General features: G+C 41.6%; 1 protein-coding gene across 2 annotated transcripts in view; it reads right to left on the reverse strand.

Annotated features, from left to right (window-relative positions):
• Nucleotides 1–1285: 1285 nt before the first annotated feature.
• The window catches only part of NOX4 (NADPH oxidase 4), a 117057-nt gene continuing 91703 nt past the window's right edge, over nt 1286–26639 (reverse strand). For both annotated transcript variants that reach the window (XM_070751644.1, XM_070751643.1), the window contains 5 exons: nt 19910–20029; nt 17404–17512; nt 15468–15536; nt 12851–12951; nt 1286–1660 (listed from right to left, as the gene is read on the reverse strand). In XM_070751644.1, coding sequence (XP_070607745.1) covers nt 1540–1660; nt 12851–12951; nt 15468–15536; nt 17404–17512; nt 19910–20029 — 520 coding nt within the window. In that variant the 3' untranslated portion in view covers nt 1286–1539. The remainder of the gene's footprint in view (nt 1661–12850; nt 12952–15467; nt 15537–17403; nt 17513–19909; nt 20030–26639) is intronic.

Raw genomic sequence — 26639 nt, forward strand, 5'->3', positions numbered from 1 at the left:
TGGTTCAAGCTGTCAGAGACATTTCAAAAGACCATGATTTATAGTCCTCTGGCTTGCAGCTCATTAGAGAGAAATACAGTCAGGCTGACATTCTTTAGAATTAACCAGTGAATTGCATGTTTCATTTTCCCAATACATTTTGCTTACGATCAGCTTTTGAACAGTGAGTTTGTGGCTCTTTATTTATGATTGCGACCTGGCCCAGACAGAATAGCTATTTCCTAGGATTTGAGGGAAGTTCAAAAGTCTCAGTGATTTGTTCTTTAAAAAAAAGCAGCCAAAGATAGGGTGGCGCAGCAGGTAGAGTGCTGTACTGCAGGCCACTGAAGCTGACTTGTAGATCTGAAGGTCAGCGGTTCAAATCTCATCACCAGCTCAAGGTTGACTCAGCCTTCCATCCTTCCGAGGTGGGTAAAATGAGGACCCGGATTGTGGGGGCAATAGCCTAGCTCTGTTAAAAAAGTGCTATTGCTAACATGTTGTAAGCCACCCTGAGTCTAAGGAGAAGGGCGGCATTAAAATCAATCAATCAATCAATCAATCAATCAATCAATCAAATAAATAAATGAATGAATGAATGAATGAATGAATGAATGAATAAATAAATAAATAAATAAATAAATAAATAAATTAATTAATGAATGAATAAAATAAATAAAATAAATAAAATAAATAAAATAAATAAAATAAATAAAATAAATAAAATAAATAAAATAAATAAAATAAATAAAATAAATAAAATAAATAAAATAAATAAATAAAATAAAATAAATAAAATAAATAAAATAAATAAAATAAATAAAATAAATAAAATAAATAAAATAAATAAAATAAATAAAATAAATAAAATAAATAAAATAAATAAAATAAAATAAAATAAATAAATACTTACTTGTCCTGATAGTCTAAAGGGATATTTAGCTCAGTTTAAAAGCTGTTTCTTTAAGAGATTGCACTAGGGGAATGTAATAACATATTGCACTCTGGGTAATGTAGTCCATGGCATATGACCTCATCTGTATATTCTTATTGGCCACTGAGCTATATCTAGGCTGCTTGGTAATTGTGCCATGCTCTCCAACAATCATTTTTAAGTCTTAACAAAGGACCATGCAACAGCCTGCAGATGGGGGAAATAAATCTCTTTTCACCTACTTCTAATGGGACAGATTGTGGAATTTCAAATAGACTTATTTCATTAATAAGTCTATGATATGAAGATTCCAGACAATAAACATAATCTGTAGGATGAACCCATTTAGTTTACCTGTCTGAGAAATCAAGCTTGGGCAGATGCGCCAATGACTGTAATACCTTCCATTTTATTTATTTTTTGCGTATCCAGAATGAGTGTACTTCATTTTATTTTTGATAATACTTCCTGAATTTAAATAGTTATAAATTATGAGAAAAAAGAGAAAGCAAGGAAGGGGGGGAAAAGAGAGCCTTTGGTACAAGTGATTAAAGTAAAGCCATTGATTTTTTTTTTTTAAATTGCACTCAAGTCTTCAAGCAGTCCTCAGAAAGCCCCAGATGCTCTCAGATAAACGACTCTTTGTTGTATTCAAACTTTGTCCCATAAGGATTGTCCCTGTTGCTTTGTCTGTGAACAGCTTTGGCGATTCCGCGAGGACCACAGCAAAAAACGCCAACTGTTTTTCTGGAAAGACCAAGAAGAGAATTAAACAAAGTCATCAATGCAAAAACAAACAAAACAACCCCTCAAAACAAAACAAAAAAACCCCCAACCACTGAGCCCACCCTTCTCCTTCCTTTCGCTGGCTTGCAAAGGCTAACAGGTGTGATGGAATATAGTCTGGATTCCCAGGATTAATTTAGATAGTTTGCGTGGGAGAAAGCGGGTGAGGACAGCTCTTCTCTAAGAGTTCCTATTGTTTGCCTTTCCTGTGCTGGATGAGGAGAGAACATCTTTCTCCTTTTCTTGTGGCCACTTTCGACCAAGGCATGATTGAGAGAATTTTAATAAACTACAACACTGTTTGGTTTGGTGGCATCAATGCCTCGGATAGAAAGTATTTGTATTTGTATTTATTAGATTTCTATGCCGCCCCTCTCCGAAGACTCAGGGCGGCTAACAACAATATAAAAAGACAATGTAAACAAATCTAATATTAAAACAATCTAAAAAACCCCAATTTAAAGAACCACTCATACACACAAACATACCATGTATAAATTCTATAAGCCTAGGGGGAAGGGAAATTTCAATTCCCCCATGCCTGATGACAAAGGTGGGTTTTGAGGAGCTTGCGAAAGGCAAGGAGGGTAGGGGCAACTCTGATATCTGGGGGGAGCTGGTTCCAGAGGGTCGAGGCCGCCACAGAAAAGGCTCTTCTCCTAGATCACGACAAACGACATTGTTTCGTCCACGGGACCCGGAGAAGACCAACTCTGTGGGACCTAACTGGTCGCTGGGATTCGTGCGGCAGAAGGCGGTCTCAGAGATATTCTGGTCCGATGCCATGAAGGACTTTATAGGTCATAATCAACACTTTCAATTGTGACCGGAAATTGATCGGCAACCAATGCAGACTGCGGAGTGTTGGTGTAACATGGCCGTACCTTGGGAAGCCCATGATTGCTCTCGCAGCTGCATTCTGCATGATCTGAAGTTTCTGAACACTTTTCAAAGGTAGCCTCATGTAGAGAGCGTTACAGTAGTCGAACCTCGAGGTGATGAGGGCATGAGTGACTGTGAGCAGTGAGTCCCGGTCCAGATAGGGCCGCAACTGTTGCACCAGGCGAACCTGGGCAAATGTCCCCCTCGCCACAGCTGAAAGATGTTTCTCTAATGTGAGCTGTGGATCGAGGAGGATGCCCAAGCTGTGGACCCACTCTGAGGGGGTCAATAATTCCCCCCCAGGGTTATGGATGGACAGATGGAATTGTCCTTGAGAGGCAGAACCCACAGGCACTCCGTCTTATCTGGGTTGAGTTTGAGTCTGTTGAAAGTCCCTATGAAGAGTGGTGAAGACAGCCGAGAAGGTTATAGGAAGCTCACTGCCTGTAATCCAGGATACTACTTGTAAGTGCTATATGCTTATTGCTTAAAACATTGTGAGAGACTTCACACACCCACTTCACAGTTTCTGTTTCTGTTGCTCCTTTCCGGGAGGAGGTTTCAATGTATCTTTTAGTGGATTCCGAAACAAAAATGGTCATAACTCCATTTCCTTCGGCTCTCAGGGAAAGGTTAGCCCAGGGGTAGGCAAAGTTGGCTCTTCTCTGACTTGTGGACTTCAACTCCCAGAATTCCTGAGCCAATCATGCTAGCTCAGGCATTCTGGGAGTTGAAGTCCACATGTCATAGAAGAGTCAACTTTGCCTACCCCTGGGTTAGCCCATCCTTCCCTGGCTGGGAAATAAACAGGAGGGTGGGAGGCTGGGAGGGGCTGGTTGTTACAACCATTCTTTTCTAGTATACAGCAAGGAATTCAGATTCCTTGGCTAAATCCAGGTTTGTTGGGACTAATTAGGTTTGATTTTCTGTTTATCCACGTGAATAGAAGACTGTTACTGCCCTATTACTGCTGCATCAGAAGACAATCGTAAAAATATATATTGAATGACTTCATTCAATACATAATGAACATACACACAAAAAGAAACATTCAATATATAATTTTATGACTGTTTGCTGCCCAGAATTACTGATTTCAGATATACAAGTATACAAATACATACACACACACACAAACATCTCTGTCTGTATGGGTATGTGTATGGCTAGCTGATGAGAGGAATGGCTAGCTGATGAGAGGAATGGGTAGCTGATGACAGCAAAGTAGCTTGAAATATATCTATACAGTACTAGTCTTCCTTCGTTTTCATTATCAGCAAAAATATTTTATACACAAAATAATATTTTCCCCAAAATAAGACCCTGTCTTGTATTTTTTGGAATCCTGAAATAAATGCTTGGCCTTATTGCCCTGCACTCAAAAGTCTGATTGGACTTATTATCAGGGGATGTCTATTTTGTGGGAAACAGCCTGTCTGTCTGTCTGTCTGTCTGTCTGTCTGTCTGTCTGTCTGTCTGTCTGTCTGTCTGTCTGTCTGTCTGTCTGTCTGTCTATCTATCTATCTATCTATCTATCTATCTATCTATCTATCTATCTATCTCCAGTTCCTTGATCATTTTAATGGCCCCAGATCATTCACCCCAGCTCTATTATTTTCTTTGCCCAAATAACATCATTCCAACTTCATTCCAACATATTTGTTTGAAAGCCCCTATATATTTGGTGGTGACCTTTTTCTTAATGGCCTCAAGACAACATTTTCCTTTTGCACAGAACTTGCTCCTCAAAGCCACCATATCACGCAACTATTATCATTCTAAGTTTTCATGCCTGATCTGTCTCCATAGCTCAGAAGCCTTGTGCTTTGGGTGAAAGTGATTCTCATCACAAAACTGATCCCCAGAGATATATAGTATTATTTTTTTGGTTGATCCATTAGTTGTTGGCATCTGTCTCTCCTAGATGGGTCTAGACGTCTAGAGCTCCTCTGGGTGACTAATTAATTTAATCGTTCTGTTGCTTGACGAGGCTGATCTTGGATTGACGGGACCGACCACAAGTCTTATGCCCCTATAAAATCTCCTGTAGGAGAGTCACAATTAATAATCCTTTTAATGTTGCCAGGAACATTTCATGGTGGCGGCATCTTTGCCAGATGTTCCCCTCGCTTCCTAATCGTTACTGTCATTTTGAAATAAGATGATTTGAAGATGGCACCAGTTACCCCCTTCTGTGGATCAGTTCTGCACAGTGATTAATGAGCTCTTAAGAATCAGAATTCGAATCTCCTGTTGGAGTTGCTAAGCTTCACCTGGAGATCGTTATCATTAATATTAAAAAGTTTGGCCAAGTTCTCCCCAACAGTTCAATATCAATCAGGCATCTGTAATCATAAAACAATCATAGGGTTGGGAGGAAAAGTCAGGTCTTTATGGCTAATCTTGCATATATTAATAACTGCATATGCCCAAAATTGGAAATTAGATACAACCCTGTTCTGTTGAGCTCTCTGGTAGAATCCTCCCAAAAATTCACAGGTACAAATTTCAGACACACACACGTTTGAAAATTCAAAACAATGTTCTTTATAATGAAAATTCACTTAAACCAAGCCCTCTTTTGGGATAGCAAAGAGCACTCGTCTCCAAACAAACTGGTAATTTGTACAAGTCCCTTATCAGTTCTGTGATACTTAGCTTGCAGCTGTGAGGCAATTCACAGTCCTTTCTTCTTTAACAAAGTGAAACACACTTTGCCCTGGTTTAGTTTCAAAGCGGGGAAAAATCAGCACACATAAGGTCGAAGTCAGCAAAGCAGGCACGAAACACAACGATCAGATAATCCTCCACAATGGCCAAACCCACAGGCTGCTATTTATAGCAGCCTCACTAATTACCACAGCCCCACCCAACTACAGGTGGCCTCATTTTCTTTGATAATAATCTCTCAGTTGTTGTTGCCTATGCATCGCTCTCTGCATGCGTGGCTGTATCATTAACTCTTGTTCCAAATCCAAGGAGGAGCTAGATAATTGATCTCCTTCTGAGCTGTCTGACCCACTCTCCTCCTCCCTGTCACTCATGTCTTCTTGGTCAGAGGAGCCTTCATCAGCAGATTCCACCGGGGGGGGGGGGGGGGCAAAACAGGCCTGCAGCATGTGGATGTCTCCCCCACATCCACAGTCCTTGGGGCAGGAGCTGGGCCAGAGCTAACCACAACACAACCCCATCAACGTTAAATCTGATCAGCAATATCCTTGAAACTGCAGAAATGAACAAGATGACCCTAGAGCTTCAAGACAAGGATGAGACAGAATTCTACAATACATGGAACAGGTGGTATGATTGGTTGAAACACCCCCCCCCCAAAAAAAAATATATACTGCTCAAAAAAATAAAGGGAACACTTAAACAACACAATATAACTCCAAGTAAATCAAACTTCTGTGAAATCAAACTGTCCACTTAGGAAGCAACACTGATTGACAACCAATTTCACAGGCTGTTGTGCATATTCAACTTTGTGCAGAACAAAGTATTTAATGAGAATATTTCAGATCTATTATTTGAGCGTTCCCTTTATTTTTTTGACCAGTATATTTAAAATTATAAAATAGATGAAACACAAATTTCAAACTTAAAATGACTGATAATCAATTACTCCACATAATTCGGAAGAAAGATGAATGGATATATATACACAAGTACTCTTACAACTCCTATAGCCAATAATTTGGAACGAACAGATAAATAGTTGTTAAAAACAATTTCTTTAGTTTAAAGATATGAAAGATCGAATAACTTACCAGCTGAACACTAAAAGCGAAGTATATAAATGTTTAAGATAGCTTTATAATGTTATAAGTAGTGATGGGCAAACCCAACGGTGTTCGGGTTCGGCAAGTTTGGCCGAATTTTACGCAAAATTCGGCAGAACCCGAACCGAACCCAATGGGGAATCCCTCCCATGAAGAGATTCCGGGGGCGGAATCCAGGAAGTGATCACCTTGGCATCCTTAGCAACCTGCCAGTGACGTCAAGGCTCCGCCCTCGGAATCTCTTCATGGGAGGGATTCCCCAGCTCCTTCAAAGGGAGGTCTTCATGTAAAAATAAACATTGTTATTTTTATGAAAAAGGACGCTGCAGCGGCGCTGCAAGCAAAGGGCAGTCCTTTCATGTAAAAATAAACATTGACGTTCGTCTTAATCATTTTGAACTTAAGCTTTGACACAGATCTGTATATATTGAATTTTTTATGTGTGTATGTTATATATGTTTGATTTTTTTAAATGAAAATACTTAATAAAGATTATTTTTTTAAAAAAAAAGAATCAGAATTTTAATCTCCTGTTGGAGTTGCTAAGCTTCACCTGGAGATCATTATCATTAATATAAAAACATTTTGCTAAGATGTCCCCAACAGTTCAATACCAATCACGAAACTGGAATCATAAAACATAAAATTATAGGATTGGAAGGGACCTAGGAGATCTTCTAGTCCAACCCGCTGCTCAAACATGAAATACTACACAGGTAGTCTGTGACTTAACAATAGTTTGTTTCATTACCTTTCAAAGTTACAACAGCACTGAAAAAGGGGGGACATGATCAAAACATTTAAATATGTTAAAGAGTTAAATAAGGTTCAGGAGGGAAGCGTTTTTAATAGGAAAGTGAACACAAGAACAAGGGGGCACAATCTGAGGTTAGATGGGGGAAAGATCAGAAGCAACGTGGGAAAATATTATTTTACTGAAAGAGTAGTAGATGCTTGGAACAAACTTCCAGCAGACGTGGTTGGTAAATCCACAGTAACTGAATTTAAATATGCCCGGGATAAACATGTATCCATCGTAAGATAAAATACAGGGAATAGTATAAGTGCAGATCAGAGGGACCATGATGAGGTCTTTTTCTGCCATCAATATTTTATATTTCTATGTTTCTACAAGGGGAGATAATACGTGACCATGGGCATGCTAAAAAGATCTGTGAAAAATGGTCAAAAATTGCTTTTTCCCTTCTGTCCTCCAGACTATTGAGTTCATTAAGTCTTTCCTGATAAGTTTTATGCTTACGACCTTCCACCATTTTTGTAGCCCGCCTTTGGACCCATTTAATTTGATCCATATCTTTTCGTAGGTGAGGTCTCCAGAACCGAACACAGGATTCCAAATGTGGTCTCATCAGCGCTCTATACAGCGGGATCACAATCTCCCTCTTCCTGCTTGTTATGCCTCTAGCTATGCAGCCAAGCATTCTACTCGCTTTCCCTACCACCTGACCGCACTGTTCACCCATTTTGAGACTGTCAGAAATCATTACCCCCTAAATTCTTCTCTTCTGAAGTTTTTGCTAACACAATACTCAGATTGAGGATTCCTTTTCCCCAGGTGCATTATTTTACATTTGGAAACATTAAACTGCAGTTCCCGTTGCTTTGACCACTTATCTCGTAAAGCTAACCTTGTGCTTCTTTGTGAAAAAAAAATTCTCTTATCATTTTATATTGTATAAACGGCTGCCTTTTACTGGAGCAACAGATGTTGTAGTTGTGCTTGGAATCAGCACCTGCAACCTTGAGGGCTGGGAGAAGCCTTGCTGATAAATCTCCCACCGAGAAAACATCTCTGCCGCAGCCCTTCCGCGCACTCACAGACACAAAAACACAAAGACGGCATTCTGAGATTAGGTGCAAAGGGAAAAACGCAACTGTGCAATTAATGAATTACAAATTCACTGCTGGAATTGGTTAATAGTTCTAAATGATTGGATTTCTGGACAGTAGGTTTGCAGACCAATCTACTTGGCTTGTGTGTTTTCAGCAGGGAGTATAGGATGCATTAAAAAAAGAAAGCCATTTCTTGAGACCAAAGGCAGTCTTTCCTTATTTGAAAAGATCCTGTAAACACAAAAGATATTTTGTGCTGAACAGGAAATTGGCTTGATGGAATATGGGGTGTCAAAGTAGAAACCCCCCCAGAATGTTTCCTTTTAGGAATTATATGCCAACATCTCAATAAAAATCAGTTATATCCGGTGATCGATATTACAACTGCGGCTAGAATAGCTTATGCACAAATGTGGAAAAATGAAGGAAGAGCAGATTTTGGAGAAAATTACACATTGTGCAGAAATGGTCAAACTAACTTTAAAATTAAGAAATAACGAAGAATCCTTATTTTACAACTGCTGGGATTCATTTTATTGTTGGATTGAAAAAAGAAGGTCAAACCGTCATAACATACTCAACGGTTAAAGGGTAATAGAAAATTACCTGGTGATAAGCTTTAGTGTCTATGGGAGATCAAGATATTTATATTAATTAAGAGTATTATCTTTTTTCTGTTCACTTTTTGATTAATTTTATTATTAACAGTATTAATCAGTTTTTATTGCTATCAAGTTATTTATGATAAGCCATAGAGAATGCACATAGTTAATATTATAATACAGACCTGTCGCGCACTCGCCCGATATTCATTTTCCAGTTTTAATTTTGTACGTCAATGTTGTCTTTGTAATATTTGTTTATATATGTAAATAAAATTATCTAAATTTTTTTAAAAAGTTGTTTTGTGCTGGATCCCTCACCCTGACTAGAAACAAACAGAAATCCAATCTATTCAGAGAAATTGCAAATATATAAATTGAACACTTGGGAAAGGGAGGCTCATTCAATCGTCTAACCACTTCCTCTTTTAACAGCTGCTTTAGTTATTTACCTGCAGATAAACTGTTAGTGTGCCAAATCAACCTTTCTCACCTGCACCCTTCAGATGTTCTGAGCCACATCTTCCCAGCTAGTCGCCTAGAAAGGCTGCAAGTGATAATCTCAGAAATCTGGAGCCCAAAATACTGTTTGGAATTTTTTATTTATTTTTATTTTTATTTACTGTTAGAGTTGAAAGGGACCATGCAGGTCATCAAGTCCAACCCCCTGCCTGAGCAGGAATCCTAAAGCACCCCAGCCAAGTGGCAGTCCAATCTCCTCTTGAAAGTGTCCAGAGTTGGGGAGTTCACAACCTCCGCAGGCAGGTTGTTCCACTGGTTGATCGCTCTGACCGTCAGGAAGTTCTTCCTTACTTCTAGGGTGAATCTCTCCTTGGTCAGCTTCCAGCCAATGTTCCTCGTCCGGCCCTCTGGTGCTCTGGAGAATAGAGTGACCCCCTCCTCTCTGTGGCAACCCCTCATATACCTGTATACAGCTATCATGTCCCCTCTGGCCCTCCTTTTCTCTAGGTTATCCATGCCCAGTTCCTGCAGTCCCTCTTCGTAAGTCTTGGTTTCAAGTCCCCTAATCATTTTGGTTGCTCTTTTCTGCACCTTCTCCAGAGTTTCAGAATTCACATGTTGTGACTTAAAACATTTTTCTCAAACAATGTCAGAACTCAAGACTTGTTCCTTGTAAGTCCATTTCCAGTCCTGGTTATTAATTATTCAACCACGACAACACACGAGCACACAAACTTAATGTAAACCACCCCAAACTTGACTGCCGCAAATACGACTTCAGTAACCGAGTTGTTAATGTCTGGAACTCACTACCTGACTCTGTAGTATCATCATTTTGCGGCAAGCAAAAGGAGGTGGGAAATCCCACGATGGGATTCCCCACTCTCCTCCTGGGCAGCGGCGTTTCGCGCTGTTCAGCCGAACACCGAACCCGAACCTCACCCGAACTTCACCCAAACTTTACCTGAACTTTTAGAAAAAGTTAAAAAAAGTGCTGCTCTTGTTTGGGTTCGGGTAAAGTTCAGGTGAGTTCGCCGAACACGAACTTCTTGAAGTTTGCCCAACACTAGTGTTGTGGTTAACTCTGGCCCAGCTCCTGCCCCAAGGACTGTGGATGTGGGGGAGACATCCACATGCTGCAGTCCTGTTTTGCCCATCCCCCCGGTGGAATCTGCTGATGAAGGCTCCTCTGACCAAGAAGACATGAGTGACAGGGAGGAGGAGAGTGTGGCAGACAGCTCAGAAGGAGATCAATTATATCTCTCCTTCTTGGATTCAGAACAAGAGTTAATGATACAGCCACGCATGCGGAGAGCAATGCATAGGCAGCAACAACTGAGAGATTATTATCAAATAAAATGAGGCCACCTGTGGTTGGGTGGGGCTGTGGTAATTAGTGAGGCTGCTATAAAGAGCAGCCTGTGGGTTTGGCCATTGTGGAGGATTATTTGATCGTTGTGTTTTGTGCCTGCTTTGCTCACTTCAACCTTTGTGTGCTGATTTTTCCCTGCTTTGAAACGAAAACAGAGCAAAGTGTGTTTCACTTTGTGAAAGAAGAAGGACTGTGAATTGCCTCACAGATGCAAGCTAAGTATCACAGAACTGATAAGGGACTTGTACCAATTACCAGTTTGATTGGAGACGAGTGCTCTTTGCTATACCAAAAGATGGCTTGGTTTAAGTGAATTTTCATTATAAAGAACATTGTTTTGAATTTTCAAACGCGTGCGTGTCTGAAATTTGTACCTGTGAATTTTTGTGAGGATTCTACCAGAGAGCCTGACAGAACAACTAGTTATAACCAATACCTTGAATTGTGACCAGAGCCTAATCGGTAGCCAGGGAAGCAGCAGAGTGTTGGTGTTATATGGGCGTACCGAGATACACCCATAACAGCTCACGCGGCTGTATTCTGGACTATCTGCAGTCTCCAAACACTCTTCTAGCCCCATGTAGAGCGCATTGCAATAATCGAGAGAGGAGGTAAAGAAGGCCTGAGTGACTGTGCACAAGGTCTCCTGGTCCAAAAAGGGACGCAACTGGTCCAAACTTGCCTTTCGTAAGCTCCTTAAAACCCAGCTCTGTCGCCAGGCATGGGGGAATTGAGATATTCCCTTCCCCTAGGCTTATAAAAAAAATTATGCATGGTATGTCTGTATGTATGATTGGTCTCTTAAATTGGGATTTCTTTTTAAAATTAACTTAAATATCAGATTTGTTTATATTGTTTTATTACTGCTGTTAGCCGCCCGGAGTCTACAGAGAGGGGCGGCATACAAGTTTGATTAATAATAATAATAATTAATAATAATAATAATAATAATAATAATGATCATCATCATCATCACTATGGTCTGGTTAGCAGTTTAATGTTGCCAAAGAAACTGTGCAAGATTAGGCTAACAACTCTTAGTGCCTGCTAATAATACTGTATATTCAGTATCTAATACTGTATATCCAGCATCCCCTTCACTCTGCCACATCTAAGTGGGGAAAAGGCAACTAACAAATTTTCTTCCTAAGCTAACAAACTCAAAGAAATGATAACAAGAGGCGAGACAGTTGCCAGTAGCATAACAACACCGATTGCAAACAAGGCCAAGGTATGGAAATATAGCAGAAAGTGCAACATCTCGGACGGAGGTTGAAACAAAAGAGTTTTCATTTTTCATTTTTCTTTCTTTCTTTCTTTCTTTCTTTCTTTCTTTCCTTTTTTCTTTCTTTCTTTCTTTCCTTTTTTCTTTCTTTCTTTTCTTTCTTTCTTTTTTTCTTTTTCTTTTTTCTTTCTTTCTTTCTTTCTTTCTTTCGAAACATAGAAACATAGAAGACTGACGGCAGAAAAAGACCTCATGGTCCATCTAGTCTGCCCTTATACTATTTCCTGTATTTTATCTTACAATGGATATATGTTTATCCCAGGCATGTTTAAATTCAGTTCCTGTGGATTTACCAACCACGTCTGATGGAAGTTTGTTCCAAGGATCTACTACTGTTTCAGTAAAATAATATTTTCCCATGTTGCTTTTGATCTTTCCCCCAACTAACTTCAGATTGTGTCCCCTTGTTCTTGTGTTCACTTTCCTATTAAAAACACTTCCCTCCTGAACCTTATTTAACCCTTTAACATATTTAAATGTTTCGATCATGTCCCCCCTTTTCCTTCTGTGCTCCAGACTATACAGATTGAGTTCATTAAGTCTTTCCTGATACGTTTTATGCTTCAGACCTTTCTTTCTTTCTTTCTTTCTTTCTTTCTTTCTTTCTTTCTTTCTTTCTTTCTTTCCTTCCTTCCTTCCTTCCTTCCTTCTTTCTTTCTTTCTTTCTTTCTTTTTCCTCCTCTAACCAGCTGCCTGGTTACTGGGAAGATGAAGTACTTTGATTGTGGAAGCTGACAGGTCTTTGTTAAAACTCCATTTCTCAAGATATAACATATTAGATAACAGCAAGCATCAGGTGCTTTGGCATTAAGTGAATGTGTTAAACCCTGACTCATTTCCATACAAATGCAGTTTATTAAAGCACCCCCCCATCCCTCAAGCTGCTGCACAAGCCGAGTTGGGATTCTTACTTACTGTCTGTTATACTTGGCTATTTCATTAAATAGGAGTTTCCATCGCGGCCGTCCGATGAAAAGCCGGCGGTTCAGCACTTGGTATTTCTCGCCAATTATTTTCTGCAAAAAAAGAAAAGAAAAGAAAAAGAAAAAATAAAGTCCAAAATATTCCCTTTGGTGTAATTTGCAGATTGCTGCCGATCGATCAGCCTTCGCTTTGCGCGTCAGGCTAAGAACCTATCCTGAACATCATCTGGACATTTCAAAATATTGATGCCCAGTTTGATCTATCTATCTATCTATCTATCTATCTATCTATCTATCTATCTATCTATCTATCTATCTATCTATCTATCTATCTATCTATCTATTGGATTTGTATGCCGCCCCTCTCCGCAGACTCGGGGCGGCTAACAACAGTAATAAAACAGCATATAATAATAATAATCCAATACTAAAAACAGTTAAAAAACCCATTATTATAAAAACCAAACATACATACAGACACACCATGCATAAAATTGTAAAGGCCTAGGGGAAAAGAGCATCTCAGTTCCCCCCTGCCTGATGGCAGAGGTGGGTTTTAAGCAGCTTACAAAAGGCAAGGAGGGTGGGGGCAATTCTAATCTCTGGGGGGAGTTGGTTCCAGAGGGCCGGGGCCGCCACAGAGAAGGCTCTTCCCCTGGGTCCCGCCAAGCGGCATTGTTTAGTTGATGGGACCTGGAGAAGACCCACTCTGTGGGACGTAACTGGTCGCTGGGATTCACGCGGCAGAAGGCGGTCCCGGAGATAATCTGGTCCGGTGCCATGAAGGGCTTTATAGGTGATGACCAACACTTTGAATTGTGACCGGAAACTGATCGGCAACCAATGCAGACTGCGGAGTGTTGGTGTAACATGGGCATATTTGGGAAAGCCCATGACTGCTCTCGCAGCTGCATTCTGCACGATCTGAAGTTTCCGAACACTTTTCAAAGGTAGCCCCATGTGTTTGTGCAGGCATGTGTGCATCTGATTATATGAAAATTATCCTGCATCTGTGGACAGCTTCCTTAGATACCTGTTGAAACTTTGGTGCTGTTCTGACCTAGGTGTTCCCAAAATAAGAAGCAGACTCCTTGTGCTGACAAAAAACCCCTTTTCTGCTGTAAAGAATAATAGAATTCTTTATTGGCCACGTGTGATTGGACACACAAGGAATTTGTCTTGGTGCATATGCTCTCAGTGTACATAAAAGCAAATATAAATTTGTCAAGAATCATATGGTAGTGATTGTCATAAGGGGTCAAATAAGCAATGTAGAAACAATGTTATTAAAAATTGTAAGGATACAAGCCACAAGTTACAGTCATAAGTAAGTAAGTAAATAATAAACAATCAATATTAATATAAATCAGGAAACAATCAATATTAATATAAATCGTAAGGATACAAGCAACAAATTATAGTCATGCGGTCATAACTGGGAGTAGATGGGTGATAGGAATGATGAGAAGTAGTGATGGGCGAACCCAATGGTGTTCGGGTTTGGCAAGTTTGGACGAACTTTATGCAAAATTCGGCCGAACCCGAACCGAACCTGAACTCGAACTCCGAACACTGCGTGACATCAAAGCTCCACCCCCGGAATCCCATCATTTTTTATTTTTATGGATTTTTTATTTTTATTTATTTTTATTTTTACGAAAAATGGCCGCCTTTTGCTTGCAGTGCTGCTGTGGTGTCCTTTTTCGTAAAAATAACTGGGAACTTTGACGTCACAAGCAGGTTGCTAAGGACGCCAAGGTGATCACTTCCTGGATTCCATGGAACATGTTTATTTTTACGAGGTGGTCCCCGCCAGGGCTTTGACGTCATGGAGTCATCTCTTCCAGGCTTTTGGTGCGGAGGCTGGGGGAGTGGGGGTGGGCGATTCCCCTCTGCCTGCCACCGCCCCCCTGCCCTTTGACGTCGAAAGGGGGAATGGGCGCGCACTGTGTGTGTGGGGAGCGTTTCTCCGTTGGGAAAGTAAGACGGTGGCAAGTTTCTCGGTGTGTTAAAGCCGTCGCCGAGGTGGTCCCCACCGAGAAACTTGCCACCGTCTTACTTTCCCAATGGAGAAATGCTCCCCACACACACCACACATGCCCATCCTCTTCCGATGTCAAAGGGGAGGGGGGCGGTGGCAGGCAGAGGGGAATCCCCTGCCCCCACTCCCCAGCCTCTCCATAATGGGATTCCAGGGGCGAGATGGCCGGGATTCCTGAGATGGCCGGGATTAAAGGGGGAATGGCAGGAAACTGGCCGGGCCCTCGTGCCACTCTCAAATTTCCTTGGAAATTTTTCCGGGCTCGGATTCTTAAGTAGAAAATGGTTCTTAAGAAGAGGCAAAAATAATTTTGAACACCTGGTTCTTATCTAGAAAAGTTCTTAAGTAGAGGCGTTCGTAAGTAGAGGTACCACTGTATTTTCCATCACCCCACTAGGTCTTCAATGGGCCTGAGCAGCAGAATACCCATCGACTCAATTTCATTTCTCAAGCTCCCAGCATCAGTGGACGATCCATGGTGCTCAAGGAAACCTCCAAATGTTAATTAGACAAAGGGTTTATTTTCAAGTATTTGAAATACAGCTGCGAGCTGTAGTTTGCAACGTACCTGTATTCCATCTGTTTGACTGAGGTACAGCTGAATATTGATAAAATCTGGTCGGTTTTCTTGCCAGAGCTGGTGCATAGTAGAAAGAGAGAGAGAGAGAGAGAGAAAGGACATGAGAGCAGTATTCCAATATTTGAGGGCTTGCCAAAAAGAAAAGGGGGTCAACTTATTTTCCGAAGCACCAGAAAGCAAGACAAGAAACAACGGATGGAAACTAATCAAGGAGAGGAGCAACTTGGAATTAAAGAGGAATTTCCTAACAGCTAGGACAATTAATCAATGGAATACCTTGCCTCCAGAAGTTGTAGATGCTCAGTCCCTGGAGGTTTTAAAGAAATTCTGGAAACCCACCTATCTGAAATAGTATATTTATTTTATTTTATTTTATTTTATTTTATTTTATTTTTTATTTTATTTATTTATTTATTTATTATTTTATTTTATTTATTTTTATCTATCTATCTATCTATCTATCTATCTATCTATCTATCTATCTATCTATACCCATTTCTTGAAACCATTCTTCATATGTTTTAGCCTCCAGTCCCCTAATCATCTTTGTTGCTCTTCTCTGCACTTTTTATAGAGTCTCAATATCCTTATTGCATCATGGTGACCAAAATGAATGCAGTATTCCAAGTGTGGCCTTTCCAAATCCCTTCCAACTTTGTTATTTATTTATTTATTTATTTATTTACTTACTTACTTACTTACTTACTTACTTACTTACTTACTTACTTACTTACTTACTTATTTACTTACTTATTTTTATTTATTCATTTGTCCAATACACAATACATATGGAAGAGAATAGACATGAAGTATTATATATAAAGAAAAGATATAAAAGTAGAGGAGAAGATATATGAAAGGAAGAAAAGATATATGATATATGAGATAAGGAGAGACAATTGGACAGGGGACGAAAGGCAGGCTAGTGCACTTATGTATGCCCCTTACTGACCTCTTAGGAACCTGGAGAGGTCAATCGTGGATAGTCTAAGGGAGAAATGTTGGGGGTTAGGGGTTGACACTATTGAGTCCGGTAATGAGTTCCACGCTTCGACAACTCGATTGCTAAAGTCATATTTTTTACAGTCAAGCTTGGAGCGATTAATATTAAGTTTGAATTTGTTGCGTGCTCTTGTGTTGTTGCGGTTGAAGCTGGAGTAGTCATTGACAGGCAGGACGTTGCAGCATATGATTTTGTGGGTAATACTTAGATCGTGTTTTAGGCGTCGTAGTTCTAAGCTTTCTAGACCTAGGACTGATAGTCTGCTTTCGTAGGGCATTCTGTTCCGAGTGGAGGAGTGAAGGGCTCTTCTGGTGAAAGGCAGTGACAGTGAACCTTTTTTTCCTTGTGTGCCAAAAGAGTGTGCACATACACTAATGTGCATGCTCAAGTGACCACACCCATAATTCAATGCCTGGGGAGGGCGAAAACAGCTCCCCCCATCCCTAGGAGGCCCTCTGGATGCCGGAAACACCCTGTTTCCCAGCTTCTGGTGGGGCAGTAGGCTCATTTTTCACCCTCCGCGGGCTCCAAAGTCTTCCCTGGAGCCGTGGGAGGGTAAAGCCGCCCTCCCCATCCCTCTGGAGGCTTTCTGGAAGTCAAAAACACCCTCCCTATCCCCCCAGAGGCTCTGTGCAAGCCAAAAATCAGCTGGCCGGCACACACACACATTTATTTATTTATTTATTTATTTATTATTTATTACTTAGATTTGTATGCCGCCCCTCTCCGAAGACTCGGGGCGGCATACATGCACATTGGAGCTGAGCTAGGGCAACGGCTCATGTGCCAGCAGATATGGCTCCGCGTGCCACCTGTGGCACCCGTGCAATAGGTTCACCATCACTGCTATAGGGTCTCCTGCTTCAATAGGGAGTTGGGCTAGAAGACCCCCAGCTCTATTCTGATTTACTTACTCCTTACCTTGTTATGCAATTTGCAAAGTAGCTCCGCAAACCAGTGGAAGGACAAGATGTCTCTGCACACCCAGATGAAATAAAGCCTTCGGAGTTTGTAGTGGTTCCAGTCATCCCTTCACACACCACGTTTGGAGTTGGGGAGAAGCAATAAGAAATTAGTAGTTAAAAACGAATTTAATAGAATTAGCACTTATCCTTATGTACCACCTTATCACAGCACTCTCTGGGAAGTTTAATGTCAACATATTGCCCCCAGCAATCTGGGTTTTAATTTTACCAACCTCGGAAGGATGGAAGGCTGAGTTGACCTTGATTGCTCCGGGATCAAACTTTAGGCTGTGGGCAGAGTCAGCCTGCAATAATGTATTCTAACCACTGTGCCACCAAAGCTCCTTAAAATTCCTTTTTAGACATTGTGCTGAGAAGACCTGGCTGGTACACCAGGCAACGTTGAGATGACCAGTAAGACACCATCACCAGACTAGAAAGACATCTATTGTAAAGTTGTTGCAAGGGTAGCCAGAACTGAATCTGTTACTAAACCTAGGCATTTATAAAAAATCTGCTTAAATTCCATGAGATCTTCATGGTCCCTTCAGGATCTCCAAGGTCCCTTCCAGCTTATTCCATTCTATTCTATTCTATTCTATTCTATTCTACTCTACCCTGCTCTACTCCATTCCATTCCCAGAAGTATCTTCTACTTAATACTTAATAGAATTCCTAAGTTTTTAGGGTAGTATGTAGAATTCCTAAGTATTTAGTAGACTTCTTAATTCTACTTAGGAACTGCTTCTTCTAGAGGTAGATGCTTAATCATAACACCTTTGTGACATAGTCAAAGAAATCAATGAGATTAGTCTGACATGATTTGCCTTCAGTAAAGCCATGCTGATTTGGGTCCAATAAGTTATTGTTTTTTAGATGCTGATTTATCCTCTTTTTGATTAGAGTCTCCATCATTTTAACTATAACTGATGTCAAGCTAACTGGCCTGTAGTTACCAGCTTCTTCTCTACTGCCCTTCTTGTGGATAGGCACAACACTGGCCATTCTCCAATCCTCAGGAACTTCTCGTGTTAACAGGGATTGGTTAAACAAATCAATCAGTGGGGTAAAAATGACAAATCTGAGTTCTTTAAGAACTCTGGGGTAGATGCCATCTGGACCCATTGCCTTATTTATCTTTAAATGTTCAAGTTCTTCTAAGACATCGGCTTCTCAGATCACTGGAGCTGAATCCGTACAGCTGGAAGCAATGCTATATCCATCTATTGTATTATATTGTAAGGTGTCTTTTGAGAAAACTGAACAGAAGTAGCTATTGAAATGGTCAGCAATCTCCTTATTCCCATCAATGCATGTATTATTCCCGGTACTAAGCTTCGTGATGCTGCAGTTTTTCTTCTTCCTATCACTAATATATCTGAAAAAGGTTTTATCCCCCTTCTTTACAGATTTGGCAATTTGGCAATGCAGGATTCATCAAACCATCCCAGAAAGATGACTGTCCAGTCTCTGCTTGAAGACCTCCAGTGAAGGTGAGCCCACCACCTCCTGGGGCAAACTGTTGCACTGGTTTATCACCCTTGCCGTTAGAAAGTTGGTTCTGATATCTAATCTAAATCTACTCCCTTGCAGTTTCATTCCATTGTTTCTAGTCCTTCTATGTGCTAATGAGAACAATGTTGATCCCTCTGCTCTGTGACAGCCCTTCAGATATTTGTAGACAGCTATCAAGTCTCCTCTGTCTTCTTTGCAGACTAATATTTTAACCGTTCCTCATAGGATATGGTTTCCAGACCACTCACCATCCTTGTAACTCTCTTTTGAACTTGCTCTAGTTCATCAATGTCCTTTTTAAATTGCCCCTTCCCTCCAAAGTATTCTCATTGAATACTTTGTTCTGTACAAAGTTGAATGTGCACAACAGCATGTGAAATTGATTGTCAATCAGTGTTGCTTCCTAAGCGGACAGTTTGATTTCACAGAAGTTTGATTTACTTGGAGTTATATTGTGTTGTTTAAGTGTTCCCTTTATTCCTTTGACCAGTGTATTTCTATCCATATATTTGCAGCTCTAGTTTGGCTTGCTGACTAGTACGGTAGGGAAAACTGCTGGCGATAGTGTTTACTGCCAACAAAATTGCAAGATAAAATTGCTTGGTAAACCATTTAAACCTCCGTTCACCCCTTCCCTTCCTTTCTTTTTATTTCCCTCCCTCCCAGTGGCAATTCAAGTTTCCAAGTCATTCCAAGGGGACAGCTGGAGTTTATTGCAAATGCCCCTGCTTTTGATGAGGTCATGCCAACTGGATCTCCCCATGCATCAAGGCTTCAAATCCCTGCAGAGATTTAATATCCCTGATCTGCAAATGTTGCTGAATAAAAATCACGGGTTTTGATATTCCAGGGGGAATTGTATGACTGCGAAATATATTTGGTAGAAGACTCTAGGTCAATCTTGGGGGTGACACGGGGGCGACTTCAATGCAATGAAGCTTACATACAGCAGGGTATTGAAGATAGCTGCAAATGGAGTTACTCCGATGCCTCCAGCTATGCACAGGCTGACTTCATAATTGAAAGATTCTTCAAACGGGCTCCCGAAGGGACCATCTACATACAGCCTAGAGGAGAAAGGAGGAACATTTTAGTTAGCAAAGCTCTGTACATAGACAGACAGATGGATGAGAGAGAGAGAGAGAGAGAAATACGGGGGCCTCTCTAGGAATCTCCTGGGAGGAAAGAGGGTCAGAAAAGGCAGGGAGAAGCCTCTGTGGGGCCTCTCTAGGAATCTCCTGGGAGGAAACAGGACCTCCACCCTCCCTGTGGTTTCCCCAATCGCACATATTATTTGCTTTTACATTGATTCCTATGGGAAAAATTGCTTCTTCTTACAAACATTTCTACTTAAGAACCATTCTTCTACTCTACTTCCTTCTGTGAATTTATCCCAGCCAATTTTTAGAAATATATACAGTGGTACCTCTACCTAAAAACGCTTCTACTTACAAACTTTTCTAGATAAGAACTTGGGTGTTCAAGATTTTTTTTGCCTCTTCTCAAGAACCATTTTTCACTTACAAACCCAAGCCTCCAAAACTGTAACCGGAAAAGGCAGGGAGAAGCCTCCGTGGGGCCTCTCTAGGAATCTCCTGGGTGGAAACAGGGCTGGAAAAGGTGGGGAGAAGCCTCCGTGGGGCCTCTCTAGTAATCTCCTGGGAGGAAACAGGGCTGGAAAAGGTGGGGAGAAGCCTCTGTGGGGCCTCTCTAGGAATCTCCTGGGAGGAAACAGTGCTGGAAAAGGTGGGGAGAAGCCTCTGTGGGGCCTCTCTAGGAATTTCCAGGGAGGAAACAGGGCTGGAAAAGGTGGGGAGAAGCCTCTGAGGGGCCTCTCTAGAAATCTCCTGGGAGGAAACAGGACCAGAAAAGACAGGGAGAAGCCTCCATGGGGCCTCTCTAGGAATCTCCTGGGAGGAAACAGGGCCAGAAAAGGCGGAGATAAGCCTCCATGGGGCCTCTCTAGGAATCTCCTGGGAGGAAACAGGGCCTCCACCTTCCCTGTGGTTTCCCCAATCGCACACATTATTTGCTTTTACATTGATTCCTATGGGAAAAATTGCTTCTTCTTACAAACTTTTCTACTTAAGAACCATTCTTCTACTTTACTTCCTTCTGTAAATTTATCCCAGCCAATTTTTATAAATGGCTGCATGTTGGGGATGAAAATCCTTTGCCGAACGAAATTATTTAAGACCTCTGCTTAGAAACCAGAATATGAAAAGCCCCCAAAGCATAAGTTTGAGCATCTTGCAATTGTTTGGCATTTAACAATGCTTAGATATTCATGAAATTTCCAAAGTGCTCCACTGTAAGAGGTTGTCATGGCTGAGAGAAAAACCAAGGCTGCAGCATCCTTTGTTTCACAATACAGATATTTAAAACCAAGACAAAGGGATTAGAACTGTAGTCATTTTAGTGAAGTCGTTCCAGTAAGAAAATACACCTTAAAAGGCCCTTGAGAGCTGTTAATTACACAAGGATAAAAACTCCCAAGAAATAGCAGGCTCCCCTGCTATAGGAGTGAAAAGAAAGAAAAAGGCACAGCCTTGGGAAACAAAATAAAACTTTCCAAGGTGAGACCAACTTCTTTCAATTACTTCCTGTTAGTCATTGCTTCAAAGTTATAGGAGTCTTGGAAAGGTGCTTTATGGCCAGTAAAGCACTTGCAACTGTCACAAAATGTCGTAATGTTCTCCAGTTCTCCAGTGCTAGTCCTAGGATTGGAGTCTTTGGAGAGGGGCGGCATACAAATCTAAATAATAATAATAATAATAATAATAATAATAATAATAATAATAATAATAATAATAATAGTAATATTTATTATTATTATTATTATTATTATTATTATTATTATTATTATTATTATTATTATTATTATTATTATTGCAATCTGAATGCTTGGCAACCAGGTCACACTTTAAAACTACTGATTGCCAGGTGACCTATGTGACCAGTTAAAAAATATATTAAAAATTGAAATGGCTATTTACTGACCTCCTCACATCCTGGACATAAATAGTTTCAATACCTACCCTCAAAACGACACTATAGAGCACTGCACACTAAGACAACTAGACACAAGAACAGTTTTTTCTTGAACACCATCACTCTGCTAAACAAATAATTCTCTCACTGCTGTCAAAGTATTAACCAAGGCTGCATTACTATTACTATTAGTCTTCTCATTAGTGATGGGCGAACCGAACTCGCACAATTCGGGTCCATACCGAATTTTGCAGTGTTCGGTATGCCGAACACGAACCCAAAATGTTTTGAAACTTCGGGCAAAGCTCGGGGTCGCGTTCGGCGTTCGGTTGCCTCAGCTGGCCAGGAAGTGATGTCTCCATGACGTCAAAGCCCCGCCCTCAGAATCCCATCATGGGGAGGCTGGGAGAGTGGGTGCAGGGGATTCCCCTCTGCCTGCCACTGCCCCTATCCCCTTTAATGTCGGAAGGAGGATGGGCACATACGGTGAGTGTGGGGAGCGTTTCTCCATTGGGAAAGTAAGACTGTGGCAAGTTTCTCGGCATGTTAAAGCCGCCGCCGAGGTGGGCCCCGCCGAGAAACTTGCCACCGTCTTACTTTTCCAATGTCAAAGGGGAGGGGGGGCGGTGGCAGGCAGAGGGGAATCCCCCGCCCCCCACTTCCCCAGCCTCCACACCAAAAGCCAGGTAGTGATGTCTCCGTGACGTCAAAGCCCCGGCGGGGACCACCTCATAAAAATAAACATGTTCCATGGAATCCAGGAAGTGATCACCTTGGCGTCCTTAGCAACCTGCCGGTGACGTCAAAGCTCCGCCCCTGGAATCTCTTCGTGGGAGGGATTCCCCAGCTCCTTCAAAGGGAGGTCTTTTCATGTAAAAATAAACATTGTTATTTTTACGAAAAAGGACGCCACAGTGGCGCTGCAAGCAAAGGGCGGTCCTTTTTCGTAAAAATAAAAATAAATAAAAATAAAAAATCCATAAAAATAAAAAACGATGGGATTCTGGGGGTGGAGCTTTGACGTCACGCAGCGTTCGGAGTTCAAGTTCGGGCTCGGTTCAAGTTTGGCAGAATTTTGCGTAAAGTTCGTCCAAACTTGCTGAACCCGAACACCGTTGGGTTCGCCCATCACTACTTCTCATCATTCCTATCACCCATCTCCTCCCACTAAAGACTGCATGACTATAATTTGTTGCTTGTATCCTTACGATTTATATTAATATTGATTGTTTCCTGATTGTTTATTACTTACTTACTTACTTACTTACTTACTTACTTACTTACTTACTTACTTACTTACTGTACTTACTTACTTATTTAGGCTCATATGCCGTCCCACTCCCAGAGGACTCTGGACAGCTGACAGCCAAATATACATAAATTACAATATAAAACCCCATAAAATACAGTACAAAACGATTTAAAACCTGTGATGAACAACCAAAACCTCTAAAAAACCCACATGCATATCTTTCCTGGTTGGATCTTGACAGCATGCCATCGGATCAAGAACCCCAGGACTGCTGGAAAAGCCAGATCTTTACAGTTTTTGGGAAGGCTAGTAGGGTGGGGGCAACCACAGAGAAGGCCTTGCCCTAGGGGCTCATCAACTGACATTTTTTAGCTGACGGGACCCAGAGAAGGCCAACCCTGTGGGCCCTTATCAATTGCTTGAAGATAGTCTGGCCCTAAGCCATGTAAGGTTTTAAAGGTAATAATCAACACCTTGATTGCTTATTTGTACCCTATGACAATCATTATATGTTGCACCTCATGATTCTTGACAAATGTATCTTTTCTTTTATATACACTGAGAGCATATGCACCAAAGACAAATTCCTTATGTGTCCAATCACACTTGGCTAATAAATAATTCTATAAAGAGACCTTTTCTTTCCAATCAGCCTCCAGCCTCCATTTTATCTACAATCCAATCCAATCCAATCCAATCCAATCCAATCCAATCCAATCCAATCCAATCCAATCCAATCCAATCCAATCCAATCCAATCCAATCCTATTTATTTATTTATTTATTTATTTATTTATTTATTTATTTATTTATTTATTTATTTATTTATTTATTTATTTATTTATTTATTTATTTATTTATTTATTTATTTATTTATTTATTTATTTATTTATTTATTTATTTATTTATTTATTTATTTATTTATTTATTTATTTATTTATTTATTTATTTATTAGATTTGTATGCCGCCCCTCTCCGTAGACTCGGGGCGGCTCACACACAATAAAAACAGTTTATAACAAATCTAATAATTTACAATATAAAATATTTAAAAAACCCCATTATTAAACAGATATACACACAAGCATACCATACATAAATTGTATAGGCCCGGGGGAGATATCTCAGTTCCCCCATGCCTGACGACAAAGGTGGGTTTTAAGGAGTTTGCGAAAGGCGAGGAGGCTAGGGACAGTTCTAATCTCTGGGGGGAGCTGGTTCCAGAGAGTCGGGGCTGCCACAGAGAAGGCTCTTCCCCTGGGGCCCGCCAACCGACATTGTTTAGTTGACGGGACCCGGAGAAGGCCAACTCTGTGGGACCTAACCGGTCACTGGGATTCGTGCGGCAGAAGGCGGTCTCGGAGATATTCTGGTCCGATGCCATGAAGGGCTTTAAAGGTCATAACCAACACTTTGAATTGTGACCGGAAATTGATCGGCAATCAATGCAGACTGCGGAGTGTTGGTGTAACATGGGCATACCTAGGGAAGCCCATGACTGCTCTCGCAACTGCATTCTGCACGATCTGAAGTTTTTGAACACTTTTCAAAGGTAGCCCCATGTAGAGAGCATTTTGTTCCCAGCCTCAAACTGGACCTGGAATTTTTCTTCCTACATGCGCTCAGGTGCTTTGGAGAAGGTGTTGACCCCCTCTTCTTTGTGGCAGCCCCTGAGATATTAGAAGACTGCTATCATGTCCTTCTTTTCATTAAACTAGCCATGCCCAGTTCCTGCAACTGTTCTTCATATGTCTTCGGTCCCTTAGTCGTCTTTTTGAAACACCGATGGACTCAAATGTGGAATTTGTCCAGTTTTCTAGCATTTCCACAGCATTAAAATTTCCATCAGAAGTTAAAAGCCTACCAGATAGATGCAGCAAGCAATGTCCAGCATGTTTTATCACAGCTGTAACAAAGCGAGGTCAGTTCATAGGGCAGCTTATAATGATTACAACCGGTGAAAAATGTTTCCAACATCTCTACCAAAAGTTTTCTTCCTCCGTTCTTTTGGCGAAGTGAAACCAAGGCTGGAGGTCAGCTATTATCTCTTAACCCCTGATGACTTTGCTCTTTGTTAGAATACAAAAGAGTGTTGAAAAATATGTGCACCATTTTTGGGTTTTGTTTTTAATCTCCTTAGGGAACAAAGCATTGCATTCAAGTACAGTGGTACCTCTACCCAGGGCCGCCGATAGGCCGGTACTAATGGTACTGGCGTCAGGGGCCCAGCCAAATTGAAAAATGGGGGGGAGGGCGGTTTTGGCCCACCACCGTGTGCCTGCCCCCTGGCGCCCGCAGCAGTCATTGTGCCGCACCGTTCGCTGTAGGCTGCGCACGCCTGGCCCAGCGCCCCCCAAAATGCCCCCCCACGCACCCTTTTCCAAGGGCGTGCACAAAGCCGCGGCCGCCCCCGCCCCCTGCGCCTCTAGCCCCCTCGCGCCCCTGGCTACTTGCCGCTGCCCCCACCTGCCCGCCTGATCCGCCTCTCTTTCTTCTCTGCTGCAAGAGAGGCAGGGCAGGCGTTCTCACAGCGGGGACCGGCGAAGGCGATTTTCAGTGTCGGGCGCGCGGGCCAGCGCGCGCTCTCCCCATCGCCCTGCCAGCCCGCCAGGAACATTCAAAGTAAGAAAAACCTTCGCTCTTACTTTCTTCCTCTCTCTCACTCTCTTCCTTCCTCTCATCTCTTTCTTTCTTTCTTTCTCTCTCTCTTTCTCTCTCTTGCTTTCTTCCCCTCTCTCTCACTCTCTTCCTTCCTCTCTCATCTCTCTCTTTCTTTCTTTCTTTCTTTCTCTCTCTTTCTCTATCTCTCCCCCTCTTGCTCTCTCTCTCTTTTTCTCACTTTCCCTCTCTTGTTTTCTTTCTCTCTCTCTCTTGCTTTCTCTCTCACACTCTTTCTCTCTTGTTTTCTTTCGCTCACTGTTCTCTCTCTCGTTCTCTCTCTCTTGCTATCTCTTTGTCTCCCCCCTCTTTCTCTCTCTCTCTCTTTCTCACTTTCTCTTTATCTTGCTCTGTCGCTCTCACTCTATTTCGTTCTCCGGAGGCTGGCGAAAGTGATTTTCAGTGTCGGGCGCACGGGCCGGAACGCGCTCTCCCCATCGCCCTGCCAGCCTGCTGGGAAATCCCACCTCTGGACTTCCTTTGCTGGCGAAGCACTCGTTTTTGTGATGCTGGGGTTCCCCTGCTGGGATTCCCCTGCTAGGATTCTCCTTCAGCATCACAAAAACACAGAAGTGGGGTTTCCCATGGAGGGGAGCCTCAGGGGAATTCCAGCAGCACAAAAACGGGCACTTCGGCTGGCAAAAGATGTTAATTTTGGGCTTGCACGCATTAATCACTTTTCCATTGATTCCTATGGGAAACATTGCTTCGTCTTACAAACTTTTCACCTTAAGAACCTCGTCCCGGAACCAATTAAGTTTGTAAGACAAGGTATCA

The sequence above is a fragment of the Erythrolamprus reginae genome, chromosome 4 (assembly GCF_031021105.1).
Source record: "Erythrolamprus reginae isolate rEryReg1 chromosome 4, rEryReg1.hap1, whole genome shotgun sequence".
Taxonomy (NCBI): domain Eukaryota; kingdom Metazoa; phylum Chordata; class Lepidosauria; order Squamata; family Dipsadidae; genus Erythrolamprus; species Erythrolamprus reginae.